The sequence below is a fragment of the Pleurodeles waltl genome, chromosome 2_2 (assembly GCF_031143425.1).
Source record: "Pleurodeles waltl isolate 20211129_DDA chromosome 2_2, aPleWal1.hap1.20221129, whole genome shotgun sequence".
In the NCBI taxonomy this organism is placed as follows: domain Eukaryota; kingdom Metazoa; phylum Chordata; class Amphibia; order Caudata; family Salamandridae; genus Pleurodeles; species Pleurodeles waltl.
The window spans coordinates 727,319,268-727,340,740 of record NC_090439.1 but is presented as its reverse complement, the minus strand read 5'-3'; the positions used below and the strand labels follow the sequence as shown (position 1 = coordinate 727,340,740).

The following is a 21,473-nucleotide window of genomic DNA, read 5'->3' as shown; positions in this document are numbered from 1 at the left end:
GGATCCGACCTTAAGGCTCTAGATTCCATGCTTTGCTGGAGTGGAACTTTGATTAGAAAGTCAAATGTGATGGCAAACAGCCACTTATTGGCCCTCCTCTGCCACATGTCATCCTGCATCAGCATAACATCACATGCCTGCTCAAAATGTGTACCCTGAAAAAATTATCTGTAGTGGATGCAAGTATCCAGATACTAGCAAGGCGAGGTTCAACCACATAAAGGCATCCTTAGGCTTGCAAATCCACGTTCTTAATCCAACAGTAGGACTGTTGTTGTGCCCTCTGAACTTTGATGCCATTGTGTTCACAAAAGTATCCTTGGAAGGCTGGAGGCCCCAACAGACGTCAATCTCAAACCAAGGGGCTATTGTCCAAGTCCAAATGACTGTTCCACATCAGTTTTCTGAGTGATCAAACAGGACCTGAAGGAGTTCCGTGCTTAGGTTTCTGTGAGACTGTTTCTGGAGATGGCAGACAACATGCCAACCATGTTCAACATCCACAAGCTAGGCAGGACCTACTTGCCTATCCCATTGCCTGTTCAGGGCAGATCAGGACATATGGACTTGGCTGCCAAACTGAATATCAGTGAAGTACCTGTGTAAAGTCGAGTAAAAGGATGATACTGAAACAGGTAGGTTCTGTTTTCTTGAAGTTTATTACATATAGATATATATATACAGCAGCCCATAGAGAAGCCTCCTCGTCCTGTGCCTTCCGTTTGCAACTGCCTCAGCAGCAGCATTCAGAATACGCAGAGTGACTGAACAGTCACAGCCATATTCTGAACAACAAGAGGACTACAGTAAGGCAAACTGCATAATCAAATCATTACAATTCTATAAAACGTGCAGACACGTAATAAAGAAAGGACTAACTCCAAGTGTACCTCATTACAACCCGTCAGGCTTCAAATATGAAGAGTGAATGATCTAGCTGGACAGGAATGTTACCAGTTGGGAGTAAACAACCCTTCCAGCTTTTGAGGTATTCTGAGAATCAACCTCATTGTGCAAGGAGAGATAGGTTATTTAATGATATGGTAGGACAGTGCCGTTCATGGGTTAAATACAATTGGACGATATCTGCAATGCAGTCACCTGGAGGTCATTCCAGAACATCTGTGAGTAGTCCTTCTTGGATGCTCATATGATGGTAAATGCTGTGCCAAGTACCTTGCAGATACCACCTCCTTAATATTCTGTTACAATATATTTGAATCTATAAACAAACCAGTGATGAAGAAAAACTGGTTGTGGTACTGGCACAGTATCCAACCCGCCAGCACAATATGCACTTACAGTTTAATTATCTCCTTCATCCTAATGCCTTCTAATACCTAAACTGGCACAATAAACCATCTAATATTATTCAACCAGCACTGGGAAAATGTGTACTCAATAATAAGATAATTGGAGTATTAGTTGAAAGGAAACCTACCTCAAATAATAATCACAATCCTTGTCATGGTGAACAACCAAAGACACTGAATAAACCTGCGTTATAAACCTCTGGTAGCTTGGCACAAAGCAGTCAAGCTTAACTTAGAGGCAATGTGTAAAGCGGCTATGCAGTACTCAAATAGTAATAAAGTGAACACAAAACACAAGAAAAGTCCTAAATCAATTTAGAAAAATAGAGAATATAAATAAAATGATGCCAAAATTACAAAAATACAATAAGTTGAACCTGACATATGCATTTTTGAAGTGTGAATTAAATATAGCACAACAATGCACAAAGCAGCAACCACCGTTATCTGGTCATGGTAGACCAAGTCTAAGTTAAAAGATAAGGCCAGCTTTGAAAGAGCAATGGTGGGATAAAAGGGCCAGCTTTGTCCCTGCGGAAAGGTTTTCCTCTGACTTAGAAACTTTTCTGGAGCTGTCGACGAGCTGTCTGCGGGGAAAGCTGCAAGGTAGATTTGAAGTAGGGGTAGATGCTGGTAGATTGCTGAGAAGCGGGTTCCCAGTCTATGCTTCTATGAAGGCTGAGAATCTCCAAGAAGGCAAAGTCCATGCTGGAGAAGGCCTTGAAGTTCATCAGAGGCTGCATGGCACTGGTGGTGATGAAGCCCTCTATGTTCAGACTTTAAAACTTTTCTGGAACTCAGATCTTCTTCTGAAGGGTAAACCAGCAACTTGAGGCCGACTTGCAATTTGAGATAGACATCTGGAACTTCGACGGTGATCCCAGTTTCTGTTGGTTCTACAGGTAGAAAGTTGGCAAAACGTTTCTAAGTTGCTCCTTTTGCAGTTTGAGGGATAGGTGAGTACATTTTTACACTAGACAATGATCCAAGACCTGAGGGGGGGCACCACTTGGAAGTTAGGTCTCATTGCAGCAGAGGCCAGCAGCAGGATCCATGGCAGATTTAGATGGAACCTGTCAGCTGGCCAGCTGCAGAGAGAGAGGATGCAGGAAGCATTTATCCTTGCAGCTCAAAAAAGAGGTCAGCTGTCTGATCCTTGGAGTCACTTCTGCAGTCTTGGGTTCCCATGCAAGCATGTCCAGTCACCCTTCAGGTTGTTCAGACAGGGGGCTGTAATTCTTTCAAATGCTCACAGGTCCAGGAGTGTTCTGAGGAGAGATCTTTGGGGTCCACTTTTATGCACAGTGCCAGCCTATAGATTGAGGGCAAACCTTTGTCCACCCCCGCAACCAGTTCTGGTCAGATGTTCTACTCCCACTGGGTTTGGCACCAGCCTGACTAGAGAGACCAAGGGGAGGTAGGACTAGGAGTAAGCTTCATCTGCAGGTGGCAAAGTAGGCATCCTTTGAAGCTCAGGGCGGGGCTGAGTTTAGCCCACCATGCCATCCTAGCATTTAATTTATAGGCCTTGGGAACATGTAGCACCATATACTGGGACTTAAAAGTAAATTAATTGTGCCAATCATGTGTATTCTAATTTTACTATATTTAACAGTGAAAGCTAGTAAACAGTTTACCACTGAATAGCAGGGGTAAAGCACACAGAATTCTACACTGTACAAAATAATAATGTTTAATAAAAAGTAAAAAAACACAGGTATTTTCCAACAGTATTATTACCAGCAATTGTCTTAAACAGATAGTGTACGTCTACTTATATTGTTCTCCATTTCTCCTGTTGTCCTGTTGTTTCAGCAGAAAATATATATGTGCCAATGCACATCACCCACTGTAGCGCCCTATTAGTAGATCTTGTTCTACCCTAAATACTAGTTGTTGTTTAGGTAACATCCTTTTCGCCTAGCTAAGAACCAATTTTAAGAGGTATGGGTCTAAACATTCTTGTAGTTGTCCCGAGGTCAGAAAGCAGTATGTATTATTGTTAGTTTGTCTTGATTCATGAGGGTTCTTGTAAGTACACAGTGACCTAAGTCGTTGGCACCACCCTTTACTCAAATGATGAGAGAGTGCTCCCCTCACATTCATCAAGTGATTGGCATTGCAACATTTTAAAGTTTCTCTGTAAATTCAAAAGTAGCTCCGCTGAATAAAATTGCTTTCAAATATGGCTAACTGAGACGGATTAGAAATTGCAAACTATGCACACATCGGACCCCGCACATACCAGTTCTTCCAGGCATGAAATGCAGCTTTGAATACCACAAAGGTTGCATGCTAGAATAGTATAGGCAAAAATGCAATATCATAGCCTGAATATCAAGTACCAAAGTATTGCGAATGTAAGAATGTAGAGGAAAATTTGCTCTGCTTAACTCCACATCCATTTACCTTGAAGATATATGTATCTTCATAGTCCATACATGTGAAGTTAAATATAGTAAATGTGTATTTACCTATATATAAATGCTGTCACAATTTACCTATGATATTTTCATAATATACCAGTCTCAACAACAGATGCATGACAATGTGCGCCTGCTATCCAATCCATTCTTCCCAGTACACTGAAAGTATTCCAACACAGATGATTTTTAAGTTAATTAAGTCTGAACTGCACCTCAGTGATATGTTTGGTGGCTTGTGCTTTGAAGGCCTAAAACATGTTAGGAGTCACCATTTAGATTTTTTACTGGTGAAGGGCTTGACAAACGTGAATGGTTTTCTGGTTCTCACAGAGCAGGGTTTACCATAGGGAGGACAGGTCCAATAGACACTCAGAAGAAGACATCTTTTGTAGGAATCCTAGTTTGTTTTAATGGGATAAAAGGAGTTAGCTTAGCCTTTGGCTTGCAGACTCGTGCCCCCATCACCTAGTGACTTTTATCCTATTTAGCTTGCTCTGTCTTAGCCCATTTAATTATTCAATTAATCTAAGATGGCTGTCTTGTTTATAGTTAGGTCACTTGTTATGCTTTGCATTATCAGTGCCACCGCGCTAAGGCGTCAAGATCAAGCAACAAAGACAAACAAACAGTAGGTTTGGGATTTTCCCTCTCTATACTTTTGAGGGATTTGTTTATAATAATTGCCGCCCCAAGCATGTCTGTTATCTATTGTTTGGGAACACACCTACGTCAGGGGTCCTGGTAGATCTGAATAAATGCATCACACTTTAGACAGATAATCAGAGGGATTCCGACCAGAGGGCATCGCCACCATCGCTGATATCGATGCTGCACGTCGTCTTGACGCTGACCCAGTCTTCGTGTCCCTGCGGAGTCTGGGATAGAGACCTCATTCCAAGGTAACGAGGGTTGGGGGCTCCTCTCATGGACATGGCATTGGCAGATTAGGGTTAGCAAACCCAGCTCTCCTTTAGGTAGGATGTTAGGCCTATAATTTTAGGGTATTAGGAAATATTACACATCTTATGTCTTTTATATGCTATTGCAGGATGGTGGGGGTCTTTGTAATAATGACTCTTGTCTTCACAATACTGTTTCGTACACTATTCATTATCCTAATCATTGCAGCCCATGCAACATATCGCAGATTACAGTTGTGTTAAATAAAAACGATTGAAACTTTACTGCATCTTCGTTATTGCCCGTATTTGGTTGAGACATGCTGTATCTGTAAGAAAGGGGTAATTTCCGTTTAACCACGACACTCCCTGAGATGTCTTATTCTTGAGTCCATGCGTAAAGGCTGCCACAAATCACATTTTACTGTTTGGGTTTTTGGTGAGGTGCTGCTAGTGAGTCGGAAGGGTTGGGACGACAGCTGTGACTTGTTGTAGGATAGGCATAGTCGCCTACAAACATAAGTACTGTCATCCTTAAACCAGCAGACTTGCCCAGAGCAAGAGTCCAAACTACGACACTTTATTGTACCTCCTCTCAACATCTTTCTTCAGGATCCCACCCACAGACTTATTTTCAGAATTACTCAGGAGGCCTACATGGGTAAGCCCCCTTTGCTTGATGATGCCCTTGGTCTGGATGTACCAACAAATGCTGAGGAATCAGAGGAAGAGATTTGCTAGAGGGAGAGTAACTGTAGGACAGGGGGGGAATAGGTAAAGATGAACACAACTGATTCTAGAAAATGGCCCTTTCTGTGGATTACTGTTTAAAGACTTACCATATTTACTGTACCTGAGGACTCCAACTGAAAATGGGGGAATATTCAAATAGCATTTGAAAATATAGAAAATACCAGTGATGGAGAACCACAGTTAAAGGTAAGTAACTTATTCTTTTGAATGTTTTAGCCTCAAAGGCGGCAATTTCCAAACAGGGCGTATTGTAAGAGTGTTAACTTAATAAATGAAAGTAGTGGCAATAAGATAGCGGGTGAATTAGCAAAACATTACAAATCATATTATATATCACAGGCATATGGTAAGAGAGTAGAAGTCTGAAAGGGAGGTGTATGAGCATCCTTGACCCAGCCAGGAAACCCGGACTGTGTGTTTTTAGACCAAGTCCCCTAGACTCAGTTACTAGTGAAATGTAATGTCATGCCACCTGATATAATACGGTTGCTGTGGTTTCAACAGTGATGCTGTGGTACTGTTAAATTATTGTCAAGGAAAATGTTAAAATGTTTGTTCTTGTTTAAGCTCAATCAAAGCAAGGAATAGGACTGCTTTTAAACTTCAGTAGCCTAGAAATGTGGAAAATTATAATTTCTGGGTTCTACAAATATGGGACCTACAAATATTTTTTTTAAAGTAAAAATTACAACTTGATCTTGTCTAGATACCTGAAGGTGGGATGATTTTTAGGGTTTTGATATGTTACAATAATCTGTTTTCAAAGACATTTTAAAATACAATTTTTTTGCTAAAAAAAGGGGGTTATTGTTTGGGGGGCACCAAAGCACTGAAGTGGCAGAAGCCCTGTTTCTACCTGCCTCATTCACCATGATGACTTGCCAGCTGCTACAGCAGGTCATTTTAGATAAGTATGCTTCTGCCCACATAGTGGATTACATTTTGCCATAAATAGGATGCAGGGTGGGCCACCATATCATTGTGGCCCACTTAGCATTTCTTTTATGTTTCATGGTAACAAATGCCCATGGGGTTTTGTTTGTATGAAATAAAAAACAAACACCTATGATGAGCTGGGTGTTTTCTCCAGTGACTGTTTTCTGATTCTATGTGTGGTGGTCTCGGGCAAGAAAAATTAATGTTGGATGGCGTTCAGGTTGTAGGTAGAGCAGGGCTTTCATAGTGGTGATGTTGGTGCCCCTTCAGAGAATGGGCTGCCAACTAAAGGTTTCCAATAGCAGAGCCAACTGGCACTCTGCTGCCAGAAACCTCGTACTTCACCACCTTTAAATGAGGCAGAGGGATCTCAACTCTGGCAGGTTGGGAGACTCACTGATTATCTACAAAGCTTTAAATGATGCCCAAAGCCCACCTCTAGTTTCTGCTTTCATTAGTAAATTGTGCTTCTCAAAATCAAATGTGATTTATGTACCAAGCAATATTTAGAATGCAGTATAAAAATGCGAGTGTTTAATATCTGAGGAATTTCCCTGCTTTAAAAAGCAATTCTTTTTTTCTTTTTAGGTCAGTGGAAGAAGGGGAGAGACCATTTGCATTAGGCATGCAATTTGTTTTACTACGAACTCTTGGTAAGGATTGCACTGTGGTGCCTACGGCTTTAAACACAAACAGATTAATGTGGTCTATATTTGTAAACATTATTAGAACATTGAAATATTGTGAGCTCCACTGGAGACAGTGGAGTAGCTCAGGCCAATAATGGCTGGCATAGGCCTTCTGCTCCAACATTCAATTTTTGTCTTTCTCTTTCTCGGTTTTTAAATTTGAGCATTCTACCCTCAGTTGGTGAAATTATTTAAAAGCCTTAGAGCCCTTCGGCCACAGGCTGTAAAAGTTTTTGAAGGCTCTCTCCCTCCCTATATCTTGGGTTCAGGCAGCAGGCTATAGAACTATATTAGAACATTGGAATTTTGTGAAGAAAGAGGAGTAGCTCAGGACCAATAATGACTGGTAGAAGCTCTCTTTTCCATCATTCCAGTGTTGGTTTTTCTGTTTCTCAGTGTTTAGAACATGTTACTCTCAGTGGGGTGAAACATTCTAAAATCCTTATAGCCATTTTGCCTTGGCCTGTACCAGTTGTTAAAAAATAAGAGGGTAGAGATTTTACATTTCGAAATTAAAAACAAATAAGCTTGAACCTTTTCTGATTTTTAATGAAACTGAAATGATGGACCCACTTCATCTTTTAGAATTCCTCACTGATTGCCAATGAATCAGTTATTCTTTGCTGAGTTTGCATGCAAGGTCCGTTTTCGAACAAAAATAAACCCAGCACAAAAAAAGATGGCCAATGTATGTGGATCACACTCTCTCTTGAACAATTTCTTTGTTATTATTGGGGATATTTTTTTGAGAACTAAGTGGTAAATTAAAAGTTTTAAAGCTCGTAGGACCACTAACATGGGTCACGAATGGATGTAACGTATTCCACTCCAGTTCTGGAAAACCTTAGAAACAAATCATCAGGGGAATCTATGTGGCTTCCTACCCACCTGCCAGCACCAGCTTGATTCTTGGGTGGTTTTCAGGCATCTATGTACAGGCCTAGGGGAGTGAAGCAACTGGACCATACATACTGCATCCACTAGCCCCAACACAAGGCATTAGTAGAAAGGGCATGACTGACAGAGTGCAATGAAGGTTTAAGACACATACAACTGTGCTGTTTGCCATGCACCAAACATCATGCACTGGCTCATGCATGAACTATCTGGCCCACCGAGTGTTGGTATATGTTATTTATCCTTTTGCCTGTGTACTCTTTTATCTTTCTCTTCAATGGTGCCACCAGGCTCAATAACCACTGTCAACTATTTATCCAATGAGGTTCACTAGTACTGGGCTGTCTCAATGGGCCTTCTGGTACTCTATCACAAGCTGGTCTGAGTCTGCTCCACCCAGAACCCTGCCTCTCCCCTTCCACTAGAACCCCACCACAGAATGTGCCTCACCACCAGAGCTGGCTTTCCTCTTGGAGCCTAACCGCCTTTAATTTATCACATCCACCATCTTCCCTTTTCTCTTTAGTCTGCATGCAGTCACTACCATGAGTCCCCTTTACAGGAGCTACTCACCCTTTGCCTGACTCCACAGCCTCTCTCAGTTCCATAACAGCAACCCTAGTCTGACTCTCCAGTTTCCCTTCTCTGTCCTGCCTCAAATCTTTCACCGACTCTATCACTGTACCCATCCTGTTCCCCAGCTCCCACATCCTCTTCAAGATTCACTGTCTATCCACCACATTCTGACTCTCTGCCTGACTCACAAGCATATATAATTTCTCTGGATTTCCATTTTCCCCATTTTCTGTCTATAATTACATTTCTCCCATTGCATCTCTACCCCTATTTCAATCTGTTGCTTTTGCCACATTCTGGGTCCATCTCTCACAAAAGTCTCTGTAGGTACGTTTATTTGTATGTTGCTATTGATATTCCCAGAATGTTAACAAAATGTAGAGTTTTAAAATACACATTTTAAAACACCTAACAGCAATAGAATATACAAAGAATGTTTAAAGGTAAACTACAATAAATGAGAGTTCAAAATAATAAAACTCACAATAACAATCAGTGACTGATGGCATAGATAATATAAACTTCAAAGCCTGTTTAGCATCAGGAACTCCATTTCAAATAAATATAATACTCGGGAATCTTCCATGAACATAATAAAGGCCAAGACATACGAATAGTTAATATTTCAGTTTACACTTGTCCCTTTTATTCTCTCAGTTTCCATCCAACCCCAGTATCCCATTTGTTTGCCTATTTTTCTCTTATCCCATTTTCTCTTTGCCCATTGTCATTTTACCTTTTCGTGCATGTTTCTCCCTCTTCATTCTCTTGGTCTGTGTAAAACTTTTCAAATTCTATTCCTTCTTTCACTTTCTGAATTCACTGGTTTGTTCCAATCGTTTAGCATACTAATCAAATGTAAATATTGCTTTGTCCACAGGCATCCATTTTCTCTCTCTTCCCCAGTGTGTGTGCATCTCCAAATTATCTGTGTTCTACTCTTTCTTTATGCCCCTATTGTTTAATACTTCCTCTTTTCCATGATTTCTTATTCTTTGAGTCACTTTCCTTGTGCTTATTGAGCCTCATCTATCCAGTTCTCACACTCCATCAGTGCCCATCTGTCTCATCAAATCTTTTTGTGGCCTGTTTTCTATGTCTTCTTCTCCACATTCTCCCTGTTTATGCATTTTGCCCAGGATGGTCCTCCATCTGAGTCTCACCTATATCCATCACCCTATTCACTCTCCATCTCTGTGCGATGACATTCTTGTGTTCCTCTCTCATCTGTAGCATGTTTAATTTATCTTCCATGAACAGCTGTTCCCATTCTCTCTATGCCCTTCTACCACTTTTCCATGCCTCTCTTGGGATCATCCCTTCAGCCTAGCTTGTAACCCCATCTTCTCCCATTTCTTTTACCCCTCTTCTACCCAAATTCTGTTCATCCCCTCAATAAATCATCAGTGCAAGCCATGCTCCTATCCCGGTTATCTGCCTGATCCGAGCAAACTTAGCTGTGCTTTTTCTGTTTTTTCCTGCTCTCTCCTTTTCCCTGTCTTGTCCATCACTCCTCATGACTCTCACACTTCTTCCCGTGTGACACCCCTAGCTAGTACCACAACCTCCACTTGCAGCAATCACCGCCATTCTTCTTCCACTTGTTCCCCATACTAAGGCCCACTCTTACCTTCCTCTGATTCCACAACATCATCATAACTCCTCCATAGAAGATGTTCCCAATTTTCGAGATACCACAAACATTTTCTACACTTGCCCCCTTTCATTGGTTGTTTTGCACCCTAGCCTTCTTTCACCTTCACTGCCATTTTAACTTCTTCATCTTTCATGACTCCTCAGCCTTTCTCATTGCCCCTGACTCTAACCTCCTGCACACATCCATGCCTCACTGATGCTGCCCTCTATCCCTCACCATCTTTCTGCCCATTTCTCATCTAACTTACTTCACCCATCTCTAACCAGATTTTCCACTTCTCTTGGTACATCATCCTATGCCTGGCACTCCCAGGTTCTATGATTTCATATACTCTCCCTTTTTCTATGTGTCCTGTCCATACTAGTCTTTGACCATTCACCAGTAGCCATCTTTTTTTAATCTCTGTATCATTCACCTTATGACTCCCTAGTGCTGCAGCGCCATGAAATCCTAGCTATTGCTTAAACTGAATAGTGGATTCTGCGCAAGAGGTCGAAGTGACATTGGATTGAGGGGATATCATCAATGAGTAATATAATCATCAACAATAATCAATATAATCAAAAATCCTGAACCTCAAACAATAAACACACCAGTTTATTAAGAAGAATTATCAAATTTATTTCCCTAGATTAACAATGCTAATGTCACGAAAATAACTCTCAAACACAAGTGGTAAGCATATAGAATTAATAGAGGTTGATTAGAACGTCTTATATATCTGAGTTTCATCAAAACAATTAAGCAAATAATCTCCAAAATAATAACACTGACTAGCAACACCAGAATTGGTAATAATGGCAACGTATACATTAGTACAACATTCAAAGAGTGTCAATATAAATCTTGAGCATTCAAAGTTAATACCATCACTAACCACAAAGTCGCATCAACATTTTGGGCTTCATGTAAAAAGAATTTAGAAGCACAAATTTAGTAAAATCACTCTAACTCAGGTTATTATAAAAAAACATTATTAATATGCAGCAATCAAATTATAAGTAACAGCTGGTACCTGCAAAGCAAAAGAGACACATGTAACATTACAATATTATACGTTACCCCGGTAACAAGAACATGCAGTCTACTTCAGCAAGGGGACACCATCAGGTACGTCTTCAGAAAATCAGGCCTAACGACAGCTAAACCCACACTGCTAATATGACTCAGGCCATCTGGAAGTCTGTCATCAAAGTCTCAGCTCTCCATCAATCTCTCTTCTGACAAAAGAAAAATCTTACTCAGGTTGTTATACTAATCTTCAAAAAGCTTATGATTGGTCAGTACATGGGGTGGTTATGATTAGGTCAATAATAATTCTAATTGATAACCTAAAATGCAACAGCGTCACATTAACTAGGACATATTTTCAACAGTAACTTTTCCTCTTCAATCTCGTCTGTAGCTCCATTGTTCCATCCCATCTAAACTTTTCAGGAAGAAACTTTCTCACTTGCTACATTGACTTCCATCCTCGAGGAAGAAACCATGTATTAATAACATTTTCAGACAATAGAACATTCAACTTATGCAAGAACTTGGTTAAACAAGGCCTTGTAAGACATAATGCAGCAACCCACTAGGGGTAGCTGTGTACACATCTATTAAACCAACTTGTACACTTTTATATAAGCATTGAACTATGGAAAATAAGCACAACATTTAGTTAGAATTTTGCTCTGCTAGGAAAAGAAATTAACTATAGCGACCATATTCAAAAGTCACCCTTTTTGCATGTTAATTCACTATATAACTAATATACCAAATTCATTAATAAACATGTTAGAAAATTCACACTCTCACAATCCCTCCTCTGATGACTATCTATGTCATCACATCAACCCATAATAAATGTATTTATTATCATCAATACTTCAAAATCACACTCTCACATTACTGAACTCCAGCCTCCCCTCCTTCTCTGAGTCCTCAGTCACTTCCCTTGGTTAAACCCACCCTTTACCACAAACATCTCTCTCCTCTACCTCAGTTCAACTGTACCACACCTGTTCCTCTTCACTTCCATCTTCACTCAAGTCTCTGCCCATTCTTCAAAAATATCTGGTGTCAGGCTGGATTGCTAGGCATATATGACTTAGCCAGTGAAGTTTTTAAGATAAAGGGCTCTGAAGGCAAGATTGACAGAAATTGTGAGTAGGGCCATAGTTTAGGGTGATTGGAGTTTGAGGTTGTATTTGGTGATCCTCATTTTCAGTTGAAAGGTCTCTCCATGTGAAAGTGGTGTATTTTCTGACCAACTTAACCAACATCACCTGTGGCATTCCTCAAGATCTGCTCTGTCCATTGCTTGTCTCTAGTAAGCAGCACAATTAATGACAATTAATGAAACGTTTCAAGGTCATTAAACAAAATATGATGCAACAGAACATGTCTCTCTTAAATCCTCCAAAATAAAGATATTTCTCCTTGTGTTAGATGATCTGCATATCATCCATTAGAGAGTTGTTCTGTGCTCCCCCAACTCTTTTTAACAATGCCTCCTATCTGGGTTTTGTTTTCAGTGCAGTCATTAATGTTACAAAAATGCTTTCGACCACTTACACGTCATTTGACCAATCCTACCCATGCTGCTTCTGACCCACAGGGTCACATAGGTACTTGCTGTGGTGATTCCAAAAACTGAATACTGCAATGGAATATATTGTACCTTTATGATAAGATCATGGTTCAACTGCAGACTCCAGAACTAAACTCATCGCTGATCTTCTGTTTGTCATGCATTGACTTTATCACATCTACTCTGGTGTTACTTCATTAGATACCTTCTAAAAAAAGATTGGGTTCATATCTATGTGCCTTGGTCAGAGGTTCCATTGTGGTCTGGCTCCATCGTATTGCTGCTGCCTTATTGACTGAGCAGTCATACACCCAGGAATGTACAGATGATTTGGAGGCCATGTTGAAGGTTTCTCCTTCTGAAATATGCTTCATTCATTTGAACCGAAGATAACTACCCTTCCTCAAATTAATGAAACCCCTCATGTCGCTGCTATTCCAACAGGCTTTTGTTCTGCTGGTCTACTGATGGTTAAACTACTAAGTCCCTATTGTATTATTTGACATCCATCCTAGCTGCTCTTCCTTCTTTTAATAGCCCAACCCATTCAAAGTACTATAAAGTGGTGTCTGGTGAGCACCACCACTCTGCTAATAAAGTGAATGAAATTAAATTAATTAAGATCTCAACCAAAGCACCCTCACATTTTTCTTCCTAAAGTTTGGAGAAGCATGCTGGTCTCTGCGTCCAGCCATTCGCATTTTTATTAAATGCAATTGAAATGATAGGGTAGTTTTCTACTCCTGTCAGCCTATCAGAAGCACAATGCCATTTAGGTGTTCCTCACAATCTCAGAATCAGAATTCCTCTGACTAACTTTTAATAAGATTCAAACTGCAAATGAAACTCAGTACCAGTTGACCAATATCCTGTGCTATGAACATGCAAAGAAATCTGTCAAAGATGAAACTAAGCCCATAGATAACAGAACTCAAACAGTTCTCGTTGCTTTAAATAAGGTGCATTACTATTATTTGACCTTTTTTGTTTGCTGTGACATGTTCTTCCATGCATAAATTCATATAACAATAATGTTCTGACATTACTGCTTGACCAGACTCGATTTGTTAGCATCACTGCAGCTGTCTATAATTAATTTATTGTTAAGTAAGAAACGAAAAGCCCAGCACAACTTTTCTGGACCTCCACATTAAATGTTGATGAGACCAGCATGTGTTGCAGGGACTATGGATGTAAATTTGCAGGTGAGTATTTATTTAACTCTCTTATCTCTTTATCTCTGTAGTTTTTCTAACAGCCACAAACAAAACTGGAGCCTTCTACAGAGTGGTACAAGAAAATAAAATGACAAAATAATTTATGGTCTGTGTTTTTACATTTACTTACACTTATGCAAATAACAACAATTTAATCCATTTACCTTCTGCCTAAGATTGAATAATAACTGCTAGGCATCAGCAGGGGCTGGGAGAAATTCCATTATTTCATTCAATACATTTTGTTTTCCTCAGTGAGTTGCCCTAAGTTGGTCTCTTAGGTCCCTGTGACACAGGGCTCAGTCTGCACCGCACAAATAAGCCCCTACAAATCCAAAGTGAATTTAGAGTCTTCTGTGTAGATAGAGGAAATATGCCCCAGCAGTTCAGGCTAGCTCGTCTCTTTTGCATATGTCCCTAGCTGTAGTGAAAAAATGTGCAAGAACGTTGGACAGAAGGCCGAGATTAACTTAAGCATTTCAGCATTATCTATTTACCTTTTCAGGAAACAGGTTTCCAGAGGAGTCTCTTCCCAGTGGGCAGTTGGTTCCCCTCATAGAACAGAGCCCTTCTTCAAGCTTTTAGATTTCCAGTGCAGAGAAAGAATGCCAGCCAACTGATCCTTGTAGAATACTTCCATTCCACATGTTTGAGTAGATAGCAGGAAATACCTCAGGCTTATTTACAGCTAGATCAAGCAGGATTTGTTCAAGGTCCAGAAGTGATCTTAGTATCTTTTTACATAATGCACTAGCCAGTTATTGGTGACTTTCCTACGCTGAACCAATATAGAATTTCCATGAAAATGTACCTCCCTTTTTAAGCACTTCCTGCCATAGTTTCCTCAAGATCACAAAAGATAGGTTCCATTTTAGGACTCCCTTTTAGGAGTACCAAATCTTCCTGGCAGCTCCAGCCCTAAAGCAACGAGGAGCCACCCACTCTTCCTAATCTGGAGACAGGGTTTCTTTCTGCTGTGGGTAGAGACAAATGTCAGAGAGGACACGCTAGAAGAAAGGCTATTGTTACTTGAGATTCCTTTTGCAAGTTACAGGAGCCACCTCCTGGAGCCCTGTGCAGTCTGGTCAACGTGGTCCCCCACAATGTAAAGAACAAGATGCTAGCAACCCGCACATGAAGTTGGTGAAATGCACTAAATAGCGCTCAAGGAGCCACAGGTGGTGTAAGATACAGGAGCCGCCTCCTGGGGCCTGTGCACTTTAATATCACTTTTGAGGTGAAGAAGACATTTATTCAACACAAAGTGAGGATGAGCTCCATGAGAGCAACTTTTCCCGTATTAGGTGGGGAAAGCAGAATGAGTGGACTGAGAAGATACCAGGCCGTAGAGGCATACACCAGGGCTGTGTCTTGTCCCCTAAGCTCTTTTCTTTGTATACCAATGATATTGAATCCTTTCTTGCTCAGGTGAAAGCAGACACCCCTGTAGTGGCTCGAACCAAAATCCCAATTTTCTTATTTGCTGATGACACATTGCTGATCTCCTAGACCCAAAGTGACCTACAGAAGCTCCTACAACTCTTTGAGGAGTTTTGCCTTGCCTGGAGCCTGCAGATCAACATTACTGAAACCGAGTTCCTGTACGTCTCTTAGGAAGAAGATTGTTTTGGGGGGAACCCCTCGAGCTAGTGTATTCTTTTACTTATATGGGGGTTTTGTTTAGTGGGTCATGCTTTGGAAATCCCATGTTATCAAAGTTGTTCTTCGCTACACAAAGAATATTGTGCCTCATGCACTAAATTTATTACACCTGCACTTTGTATATACAAGGCCATGGTCCTGGGGTCAATCTTGTATGGGGCATTGATATCAATTTTTCCTAACATTGAGTTGCTTATTAATACTGAAAATAAATGTTTACACAGTTTAGCTTCCCTCCCCCCAATACCCTCTTTCACCCACTATGGGCCTCATTACGACTTCAGCGGTCTTTTTAGAAGACCGCTGAAGCCGCTGCAGGCAAAAGTCCTCCAGAGTTAGCAGTCTGTTGCCCGCCATATTAGGAGTCTTTGGAGGTCTTCTGCCCATTTCTGGGTGGAAGTCCGACACCGAAGAGGTGGTTGCATCGCCAGCACCGCTATGGCAGCAAGATTCCGCTAGCCGTATTACAAGCCGTAATACGGTTTGGCGGAGTCCTGCTGCCGTTGTGGTGCTGGCGGTGCAAGACTGCCAGGACCCATCCCCTCCCGTATGACCTCCTCAACAAAGAAGGTAAGTAGGCATCCGAAAGGGGTGTGGAGTGGGGAGGATGTCTGGGTGTGTGGCTGCGTGTGTGCCTGTATTTGCGTGTGTATGGGGGTGTCTGAGTGCATGTTTGCGACTGAGTGGAGGTATGTGTGGATGCATGCATGCGTGAAGGGGCATGGGGGTGTTTGTGACTGTGTGGACGGGTGAGGGGGGGGTGTGAATGTGTGTGCCCGCAACAGGAATGGGGATTCCTGTCGCCGGGTGTGTGACCACCAGGGTTTTCGTGGTGGGGGACCGCCACGGAAAGCCTGGCCGTCTGCAGCCTTGTAATCGAGCCGGCAGGCTAAGGCCTGCCGCCGGGTTGGAGTTGCACACCGCCAGCCGCGTCAGTGCGAGCGCACCGATGGGCCAGTTGGGATTATGGAGTCTTTGCATCTGCCAAGCCACACAGCTTGTGATGTGGCACTGCTTACCGCATGGTCTGCGGAGGTAAGACCGCCATGGCGAGGCTGGCAGTCTCATGACTGCCAGCCACGTAATGAGGCCCTATGTCTGAATATGGGTTTAAGTAGATTAGTTGACTAAGTCAAGTTACATCCGCTCTTGTATTGACGCAGGTTGTGGACCACTCTGGAACTTGTGCACTATGCAAAAGCCCTTCAGGACATAATGGTCAATGATCGAGCTTACAAAGTCTCCTGGTTTGTGAACATTAGAGAGTCGCTTTGGCGCTTGGGGTTGTCAGATTTGTGGGTACGCCCTGCAACTATCAGTTTTTCGTCTGTACATTTCCTGAAGTTGGCTTATTGAGCAGCTGTCGCAGCCAGTGACCTCCGAAAGGCTCAGTCCTCTAAACTGGTTACTGACCTCCTTGATTTTTAAATCCTCAAGTGAGCATGGGTTATATTGGGATCAGGTGACTGTTTCCATTAACAGGAGGTTATACTTCCAGTTTAGAGTAGATACTCTCCCGCTGAGATAATTTACAACTAAGTGGACAGGTGGGGCTACTGTTGTATGCCCCATCTGTTTCTCTATAGTGGAGAGTGTAGATCATGTTTTCTTCACATGCCTAGCTTAGGCTTGTCTTCGCAAAACGTGGCTAGCACCTATTTGCAGACACTTGGGAGCCTGCAGAAAATCTGTTGCTCTTTATATCTTGAGGTCTGATTGTAGCCCATTGTTCACTATTCCAGTAGCCAGATTTCTGGGTGTGATGTGGACACTTCGCAGGAAGGCACTGCTCCTCTTGCCACACTAAGTTGATCATCCTGTTGGTTCTGCTTATTAAGTACTCCTTGAACTAAATCACTCCTTCCTTTCTGCAGGGATTTTTGATGTTTTACGCCTTTGTACTGCTAATTACATGAATTACGAACTTGTGTCATAAATGTATTGTTTTTAATTATTTATTGTGTATTTTATATATGCCTTGCACTTTTATGGCCCTGGTGGAAGAAATAAAGTTATTTTTTGATTGATTGATTGGATGCTTGTCATGTGGTTGACAAATATTTTATCAGAATTTTATATTTCTCTAAATTGGTGTGGGATTTTTCTGTGCTGTGTTTTCATGGTATTACTGTTTGTGTGCTGCATAAATACGTTACACATTTCCTCTAATTTAAGCTTGACTGTTTTTGTACCAAGCTACCCATGGTTAAGCGCAGGTTAATTTAGTAACTTTTTGTGTTTCACCCTGCAAAGGATTGTGGCTCTAGCTTGACCAGGGTTCCCACCTCAGTCAACCAACAATCCAGCTTCTGACATGAACCATCTTAACCACATGTTGTAGGGGCAGATTACAGGGCAGATTACATGCCCTGTGGCACTGAATGACAGTGTCGCAGTACACAGACTGAAAAGACCAGCCAACAGTCTGTAAAAATTGGGGACCAGTCAAAAAAAATATTCAGGCACTTGTTTGGTATAAACGTCTTTCTGGGGTAATGGTTGATTTTTCTGCTATTGAAAAATGCCTCTCTATTGCAGAAGTTGCACTGATTGCTTTGTTTCTAGAAGACATGATCTTGCAGTGTAGAACTGATAAAGTGCAACTCATAGCCTTTGCAATGAGCATTCAACTTCAAGGTGATGATATCAGATAGTGAGAGTGATACAGTATAGGTAACACGCTGAGCATGAAGAAAATGACTTACCTGTAGCAATGAACCCCCTCTGTTACATGTGTAAATCATCACCATACTCTCCAGCTTGCCCCTCCATGATTTTAACTGGTTTATGGCTGATTATGGCATTACTTGTTAAGGAGTTCTTCCCACGAGGGAATCAGTGCATTATGGGTTTTATTGATATGACATAGTATAACCGGTTCCATTTTGGTGTACACGTTTCCTTTCAAAGTCTCACCTGACAGTGGCAAAACAATGAATATAGTCAAAACATGCATGCAGCCGAGATCAGGCATGCTGTATGAAACATACTTCTTATAGAAAAATAACTCTATGTAATGTTACCTTAGTTTTACATAGCACTTCCTACCACACTTCTTCTATTACCACTCTTGGGTGGATATTGATATATGGCTAACATTGGATATGGAAAGCCAAACAATCAGAGTATATTGTTAATCACTAAATGTGTTTAATTACAAATACTGATTTTAGAAAGACTCCAGGTGGTGAGGCCTAGGAGGTTCAATCGAATGAAGTGATAAAAAGCGTATACTGACCTTGCAACACTAAGGCCTTCATTATGACAACGGCGGTAATTACCACCTACCGCTGCGGTGACGGCCACCAAAAGACCATCGCCACAGTTACCTGCCGTCCACCATATTATGACTGTAGCCGGAATTCCACCAGAAGGAAGGCGGAATTCCGGCTGCGGCCATGGCGGCGGACGGCGGTAATGTGGCGCTGCTGCCAGCAGCAGCACCACGTCGGTAGAGCCCCGCAGACCGTATCATGAAACATGATCCGGCCTGGCGGTGTTCTGCTGGCGGATGCTGCTGCTGGCAGCAGCGCCCGTCCCGTCTCCTGCCGGCGGACCCCCTGCAATCAGGTAAGTCTGGTGCTCCGACAGGGGAGGGGGTGGGGGTTGTTGTGTGTGTGTGTGTGTGGGAGGGGTGTGGGTGTATGTTTGTGTGTGCGTGCATGCGGGTGTGTGGCGTGTGGAATCCGTGTGTGCATGCATGGTTGTGAGTGTGCGTGTATGTTGTGTTGTGTGAATGCATGGGTGCTTGTATGTATGTAAGTGTGTGGATGTGTGTGTGACTGGATGCATGCAATGGGTGAATGTGGGTATGAGTGTGTGCATGCGTGTGTATGATGGTGCGTGAATGTGCATGTCTGTCGTGTGGGGTCTGGAGTGGGAGGTCGAGAGTGGGGGAGGACTCTGAGTAGGGGGGAGGAGGCAGGGGGAGAACCCTATCAGTGACCCGGAAGGAATTTCCTGTCACTGATAGTGCCTACCGCCATGGTTTTCGTGGTGGTAAGGAAGCCACGAAAACCATGGTGGTAGGCGGGGTCATAATCCCGCGGGTGGGACAGTGACAGGCACCTGGCTGGAGACTGGAGTCTCCAGCCCGGCGGCTGTTACCGCCCTGGCGAACGGAGTGATACATTGGCGGTTTGGCTTGAGCCAAACCGCCAATGTCATATTTTGGGGAGGAGTACCGCCAGCCTGTTGGCAGTACTTTTCTCCAAAGTACTGCCGTCCGCCAGGGTCATAATGAGGGCCTAAATCATCAGATTCCATTGTCTTGAAGAGCATCACCATACAACCACTCTTTCTGTTGATGATTGTTTGATGACATAATTGAACCAAGTGGTGTTTGGTTGAAGGATAGTTCAAGCAGACAATCTAGGAAAAATGCATGAGGTCACCCAGGACTAATGCCAGATTAAGACAACAGTAGGCAGTTGCCTAGTTCGCAACCAGGTTGGTGTGCTAGGTTGCTTCTAACATTATTGGACATGTTCATTTTTATGTAGGAGGGTGAGACAATATCCCACTTTTAATATGGTGCCAACATCTTTGCAATTATCCTTAAACCATCAATCTGAAAAACTTATATTTTCCCTGGTCAGGAGTCAATTAAAGATAGTCATGTGTTATATAGTGAAGAGAACATTGGACTCTTACTTTTTGAGGTGAGTACATACCTAGATCATTCGGAAGACAATGGAAAAATAAGTAAACAATGCTCATATTTACTGTAGCACTGTAGATGTAACTTGCTAAGTAATTTTATTATGTTTTCTTACAGCATACATTCCGACTCCAATATACTTTGGAGCTGTGATTGACACTACATGCATGCTCTGGGAACAGGACTGTGGTGTACAAGGCTCTTGCTGGGAGTATGATGTGACCTCTTTTCGCTTTGTCTACTTTGGGTTGGCGGCTGGTCTGAAATTTGTTGGATTTATTTTCATTTTTCTGGCATGGTACTCAATTAAACATAAAGAAGAACAGATGCAGAGGCGAAGATGGAGAGCATCTCCTGGAAGCACAGTAAGCGAAATGGTTGGCAATGCCAGAGCAACACAGAGCTATGCACAAACTAGATCCTGCCCCACTTTCAATACTAGGAGTGAACACAATGAAGATGTTGATCTGGCAAGAGGAATTTACTATATAGCACAAACATATCCTGGACCCTTCTCAGAAGCAATAAACTCTTCACCTCAAACTGTAATACATAATGTTCCTGCTGTGATATAACGGATATCAAAACCATTGTCCAAGATACATAAATTCAGTTTTGTTGGTTAACTTGAAAATGGCGCCTTGTGAACACCTGTGCCTTCTTTTGTAACCTGAACACAGTGTATGCGAGCCAACATAACATATTAAAAATAGCCACCCCAGGCATGAGGGCTGGATACCTCAAAATGACCAGTCATATTTCTCCCCCTCCCTAAAATTGTTTTTTTTAAACTTTTTGTAACTACTTCAGCTGAGTACATCAAATCCCATGTTTTAAGTTAATATTTAAGTTAATATAAAAACAAATTGACAACTCTGTAAATGGAGCAGTGAAGTGACTGTATTGTCTAAGTGTGTAAACTTGTTTTCATGAAAGAAGTACTCTTTAAACATACAATTTTATCACTATTTGTTGAGATTTTGAATGTTAATGTGAGTTTTGCTACACAATCACAATTGGGGAGGACTAAACTATGCAACTTTCACTGTGGAGCCACGGTAACTGTACTTTGCCAATGCAAAAGGCCATATGCATCACAGGTTTAGCATAGACTAGACAAAGGGGAAATAAGGTCCAGTGAAAACCTTCTGATAAGTGAAGTTCGTATTCACACATTAGACAAAAGTACTGTTTAAACACATGAAAGTTT

At 41.8% G+C, this 21,473-nt stretch overlaps 1 protein-coding gene across 1 annotated transcript in view; it reads left to right on the top strand.

Moving 5' to 3' along the window:
- The window catches only part of SLCO5A1 (solute carrier organic anion transporter family member 5A1), a 310,785-nt gene extending 289,556 nt beyond the window's left edge, over window positions 1–21,229 (top strand). Inside the window, exons 9-10 of the mRNA XM_069220306.1 lie at window positions 6,916–6,980; window positions 20,381–21,229. Coding sequence (XP_069076407.1) covers window positions 6,916–6,980; window positions 20,381–20,838 — 523 coding nt within the window. The 3' untranslated portion in view covers window positions 20,839–21,229. The remainder of the gene's footprint in view (window positions 1–6,915; window positions 6,981–20,380) is intronic.
- The last annotated feature ends 244 nt before the right edge of the window (window positions 21,230–21,473 follow it).